The sequence below is a fragment of the Geotrypetes seraphini genome, chromosome 15, assembly GCF_902459505.1.
Source record: "Geotrypetes seraphini chromosome 15, aGeoSer1.1, whole genome shotgun sequence".
Taxonomy (NCBI): Eukaryota; Metazoa; Chordata; class Amphibia; order Gymnophiona; family Dermophiidae; genus Geotrypetes; species Geotrypetes seraphini.
In genome coordinates, this window is record NC_047098.1 from 33,504,794 (window position 1) to 33,511,094 (window position 6,301).

The 6,301-nt window shown below is 43.7% G+C and overlaps 1 protein-coding gene across 2 annotated transcripts in view; it reads left to right on the top strand.

The window, feature by feature from the left end:
- Window positions 1-4,962, top strand: part of PIPOX (pipecolic acid and sarcosine oxidase) — a 29,934-nt gene extending 24,972 nt beyond the window's left edge. For both annotated transcript variants that reach the window (XM_033922402.1, XM_033922403.1), the window contains exons 6-8: window positions 2,467-2,625; window positions 3,553-3,628; window positions 4,176-4,962. In XM_033922402.1, coding sequence (XP_033778293.1) covers window positions 2,467-2,625; window positions 3,553-3,628; window positions 4,176-4,306 — 366 coding nt within the window. In that variant the 3' untranslated portion in view covers window positions 4,307-4,962. The remainder of the gene's footprint in view (window positions 1-2,466; window positions 2,626-3,552; window positions 3,629-4,175) is intronic.
- Window positions 4,963-6,301: the final 1,339 nt, after the last annotated feature.

Genomic DNA, 6,301 nt, shown 5'->3' on the forward strand with positions numbered 1-6,301 from the left:
AGAACAGGGAGATGTGTACAATGGATTTCTAAATAAACTGGGGAGGGGGCATGAAAATACATTTCCAAGAGAACATACTTTTTTTATTGAGATGGTGCCAGATGCCTGGAAAAGAATTTTCAGTAGAGTTTGTGATAACCAAAACTATGGCATAACATCATATAATAACATAGGAGTTCTCTACTGGGTCAGATCAAGGTTCCTTCTAGCCCAATATTCTGTTTGCAATAGTGGTCAGTCCAGGTCACAAATGCAGTAAAACGGTGGTTTGCAAGCATAATTTGATCTGAAAACATGCTTGTAATCCAAAACACTCATATATCAAAGCAAATTTCCCCATAAGAAATAATGGAAACTCAGATGATTCCTTCCACAACCCAAAAACTTTACTACAAAATACTGTATGTACTCGTATTGCAAGACCTTGCTTGTTTAGAACAGTCACTACATTTCTGCAGCGTCAGAGAGAGAGAGAGAGAAGAACCATCAGCTCAGTTGTGATGATGTGATGCGTGTATACCTTGCTTGTTTATCAAGTTAAAATTTAATAAAATGTTTTCCTTGTCTTGCAAAACACTTGCATACCAAGTTACTTGCAATCCAAGGTTTTACTGTACTTAGCATAGTCCCCCAAAATTGCAAGATTCCATGCTATGTAATCCCAGGGATAAGCAGTGGCTTTCTCTAGGTTTACTTTAACAATGGTTTGTGGACTTATTTAATTTTCTATACTATTCTCCCAGAGAAGCTCAGAATGGTTTACATGAATTTATTCAGGTACTTAAGCATTTTCCCTATCTGTCTAATCTAATCTAATCCTTGGTTTATATATCGGGTCATCTCCCAGTGGAGCTCGACTCGGTTCACATATAATTAAGACCAGAGTACATAGCAGAAAACATAAGAGAAGGAAGAACTAATTAAAAACTAAAGTACCTGGGCCAATGGAGGGATTAAGTGACTTGTCCAGGGTCACAAGGAGCAGTGTGGTTTGAACTCACAACCTCAGGGTTCTGAGGCTGTAGCTTTAACCACTGTGCCACACTATCCACTTTTCCTCTGGGCATTTGTCCAAACCTTTTTTAAGCCCAGCTACCTTAACTCCTTTTACCACTTTGTGTGGCAAAGAGTTCCAGAGCTTAACTGAGTGAAAAAAATATTTTCTCCTATTGTTTTAAATGTTCCAGAGTTTAAAGCATTTAGGTCAGAAACAGAACACAGTGATAATGTAACGTGTGGAGGAGAAGGTAGAGTAGAAGAATAACAAGGCAAAGAAATAAGGGAAGGGTTTGGGTATTTGATTAGGTATATGGTACTTTAGAGCGGTGTTTTTCAACTCGGTCCTGGAGTACCCCCTTGCCAGTCAGGTTTTCAAGATATCCACAATGAATATGCATGAAATACATTTGCATATAAGGGAGGCAGTGTATGCAAATCAAGTTTAAGCAAATTCAATGTGGATATCCTGAAAACCTGACTGGCAAGGGGGTACTCCAGGACCGAGTTGAGAACCACTGCTTTAGAGGATCAAAGAACAAAGAGTGCAAGGCAGTGGACAGAGAATGGCCATAATTACAAATCCTAACAAGAACAAGCACAGAGTGACAAAATTTGGTGGTAAAAGTCATGGGATGGAGTCTGGGTATCAGATTAATCTTAAGGAAAAACAAGGTTTTTAATAGCCTACAACAGGGGTTCTCAATCCAGTCCTCAGGACATACTAGCCAATCAGGTTTTTAGGATACCCACAATGAATAGACATGAGATAAATTTGTATACAATAAAGGTAGCAGTGGTGTTCTATGGGCAGGGTGGGGAGGTGGTCCCCCTGGGTACAGGGAGCTTGGCGGTGCTGGAGCAGTCACGGGTCTGCAGTCCACCGGCCCCTGCCCCCTCTGGCGTCAACTTCCTGTTCCAGAGCAGGGGACCAACAGAGCCGACTGCCGCATGCAGGCAACCCACAACTCTGTGACCGATCCACTGCCAGGGGAAGGGGATGCTCCTCCTCAAGTTCCCTTCCCACTAGAAGCTAGAGCATGCAAATCTATCTCATATTCTTTGTGGGTATCCTGAAAACCTGATCAACTAGGTGTGTCCCAAGGACTGGGTTGAAAATCCCTAGTCTATAACAAGCAGAATTACTGGAGACCAGCAATGTAATAACATTTAGAGCAAGTAGAACAGAAGAGAAGTTGGTGGGAAGGCGCTTGTGCTGGTTTAGATATATGCTCTTCTAAATACAATGTTGAGAACCAGAAGAAGGAAGTCAACTGGACAGACTGGAAAGGCCAACTAGTTCGAAATTGTTGTCATTTGTTATTACCATGGCATCAATGACCCTCCGGTGCTATGTGGAACCGAGAGTCTACCCGTTCTGCACTGTCAACCGGCCACTGCTTTCTTTAAGCTGAGAACATCTGTCTCCTCCCTGACAACTTCACTTTGATATCTGCTGATATTCTACAGGTCTGTTATCATCATGGAAAAGAGGTGGACCCCGATGAGCGAGATCGAGAAGCCAAAACTCCAGGGTTGCAGGAGATCCCCATCCTCAGTGACTTCATCAGCAATTATCTGCCGGGTTTGGAGGCTGAGCCTGCTGTGATTGAACACTGCATGTACACGGCGAGTACAGGTTCTTGCACATGCATGAAAAGGGGTCTCATTAGGGTAGCATGCAAAATTAAATGCTCACCCTTGAAAAACTGTGTGAAAGTCAGGGCAGATTTCCTTCGGCGCTACCTATGACTACCTTCTTAAGACAGAAAGAGTGGGATGAGCGTTGGAGAAACCGTCAGAGCCTTTTAGGAAACGCCAGGCAGTTGAGGGAGGGAGAGGGTAGGATACAGTTGTCACATGTGTCTCAGTCCATCACGCAATTTAGGATATAAAAATATAAGTTCCTCCAGCCTAAAATATACTGATCCAAGTCAGTACAGGGGCAGGTGAGACAGGCAACCATTTAGAACACCAGACTTGGGTTTACCAGTGTGCCATGTTTGTAGGTGAGGTGCTGGGACTCGCTACAGTGACAGGAGCTCTCTGAAGCTCTAACACAGCCACTAGTTGAAACTAAATCACGGAAAAGGGGGCCCAAACGCAGCCAGCCCTGCCCCCCAGGAGCGCATGGCCATCCACCCAATCCAGTAATGAGCATGCTGTTCCTTATTTATAGAAACGGCAATCCCAAATCTGCCTGAGAGTTCCTCTAGGAATGAATCCAAACCTTTTTAAATCCAGGTGTTTTATGGTCCTTGATCACTTCCACCCAAAAAAAAACAAAAAACTGCAGACAATGTACACGATGCAGGCAAGAATTTATTGTGCCAAAGTTAAAATGCAGTAATAAAAAACCTTTTTACCAACCAAGAGACCCAACACGCCTTCGTCTGCTTTTGAGTGATTTGTTTTTTGGCAGCGGCTTTTGGTGTAATACACAGGCATTTGTTGTCACCTTCATTTTTTGCGGTACATTGTATACCTTATTTACCATGGACCCCTGACGTAGGCGTGTGCTGACTGAAAATAATTCTTTTGTCATATGTTTAACAGAACACCCCCGATGAGAATTTTATTTTGGACCGGCACCCAAGCTTCCAGAACATCATTGTGGGAGCAGGATTCTCAGGTACGTGGGCATCATATTCCAGCTGTGCTGGGCATTGCATCGGGGGTGGGGTGGGGAGGAGAAAGCCCAGGCACCCTGCTTAGGCCTTGAACACGTATGAAATAAGATGGCTACCCTGCTTTCTGCGCAGAACCAGACTCAGCTCAGACCGGCATCTGTTTGGCTGTTGTAGAATCATGGGTTAAGGTGGCTTGGGTGGCACACACTTCAGGGAGCACAGGGGTCATGAGGCATTAATTAGGGGTGCAGCAAATTCCCCTCCTCTTAGCTAAAGCTGAACAACTGGATCTGAGCAATAAGGTTGCTTCAACTACTACTATTTATCATTTCTATAGCGCTGAAAGGTGTACGCAATGCTGTACATTTAACATGTAATAGAGGGTCCCTGCTCAGAAGAGCTTACAATCTAATTTAGAGAGACAGACAGGACATATAGGGGTTGGGGAGTTTCTTGTGGAGAGGATGTAGGATGGACATCGGTATCTTACGGTGAGTGGGAGTTCGGAGTTGAAAGCTTCAAACTAACCTCTCTTCCCCTTTTCTCCAGGTCACGGCTTCAAACTGAGCCCTGTGGTTGGGAAAATCCTGTGCCAGCTTAGCATGGGACAGACACCAGATTGCGACATGCAGCCCTTCCGAATCCGGCGGTTTCAAAACCAGTTCAAATCAGCTCTGTGAGGGCTCGAGGGAGCCCCAGGAGCAAGAACTTGCAAACCGTCAGCATCGTCGCATGCAGCTCAGCAGTGCCAGAATTTACCCGTGTAAATGCGTTCCTAATGAAATCAAAGCATTAAGGTCTTTATTACACAGTGTCACATTGTTATCACTGCAGTCGTTATAAAGTGATTACATTAATGCACATGAACATCCCATGTGATCGCTCAGAGGGAGGTTTCCATTTGTTAGGAGAATGCTGAAGGTAATTACTGTGGACATTTCAGGAGTCTCTTGTTAAATGGAGAATACTAGCCAGGTAACTTCAGATATCTGCTTCCAAGATTTATTCGTTCTTTTTTCTCCTAACATAGCTGATTTCTTATACCTAATCTAATCTAATCTTAGATTTATATACTGAATCATCCCTAAAAAATAGGGCTCGACGCAGTCTACAGCAATTTAGCTAAAAGGGATAAGATTACAGTCCTTAAAAATTATTGTTTCAAAAACGTTGAAACAACATGGTTTTAAGATTTGGGGGAATACCAGACATCTGGATTTCCCCGGACATGTTCTCCTTTTGAGGATGTGTTCGGGGGCCCGGACAGCTTTTCAAAACCTGGCACTCCTCAAATCATGTCGGGCAGAGAGGAAGTCCGCGCATGCCCGAGAGCAGGCAGCGGGGGCGGGACTAGGGCAGGACTGGGGGCGGGATTAGGGCATTACGGGGCAGGGATGGGCGGGATTGGGCGGGCCTGGGGGCAGGTCTAGGGGGGTCTGGATTTTCCCATTGGAAAATCTGGCAACCCTACCTGAAGCGAAATACAAGATCTTATTTGAGAAAGTAGATCATTCCACAATGCAGTTAATAAAAATGAAAAAGAATGAGCCATTTTACTGATGCCTTTAACATAGGGACAGAAGAGTTCTTCTCTTATCATGCTCGTGGCATCTGTTGTTTTTACAAATCCCATGTTTGTGCTCAAGTCCTACTTTACATATATCAGTGTGATGCCTGCATGTGACTTTGATGATGCAATTACACTCGTCTCATTTTCTTAAATTCATAATGGAAGTGACTAAGGGCTCCTTTTACGAAGTGTGCTACGTGGAAAATACTAATGCCAGCTCTATGGAGGCGTTAGTGTCTAGCGCACGCGGCAATGTAGCGTGCGCTAAAACCGCTAGTGCAGCTTAGTAAGAGGATCCCTAAAGAGCAGTTTTCGAAAAGTTTAAACACTAATGTATTCATTTATTTACTTCGATTTCTATCCCGCTCTCCCGGGAGCTCAGAATGGGTTACAAAAGGACATTCACAGTGGATTACAGGACGAGACATTAATGATAGCAAGAACAAGAAGGTGAGAGAAAGAGTTCATAGTAGAAATTACAGAAGAGAGTCACAGCAATTAAATCAACTTGGAACGATTGCCCCCTACTAGCCGCTCATAGCTGCTTACACCAGCCTGTTTGCCCCTTTTTAAGAAACAGCTGAAAGTACACAGCAGTCAGTGATCCGTGTCTAAATATGAACATTTCATGGGATGGTCACGGTGAAAATTCATAGATTTCATGCCATGTCACCAGATGAATAGAAGCAAAATGTCAGCAAAGGCGGAATGTGCTCATTTCAACCGAGGCAATGATCAAACTTTACAAGACAGACACTTTCCAATGAAGACGTGATAAATTCTAGACCTCAGGGCTACAGAGAAAACGGTGTTCCCCTGATACAAAGAAAAAGTAGCTGTTAGGTCATGATTCATGCATTTCATACAAGCCGCATCCTACAATGTTGTCCATTGATTAAACGTACTAAACAGAAACAACAGCGGACCAAAGGATTGAAGGGTTATCAATGTAACACTCATGTTTAAAAAAAGGGATCCAGAGGTGACCCAAGGAACTACAGACCAGCAAGTTCAATATCTGACTCCAACCAGTTTGACAGAGTTCAAAGTAGACAAGAGAATCAAAACGAAGCCCATGCTGGCATTTCCTGGCCCCTTTCAATAT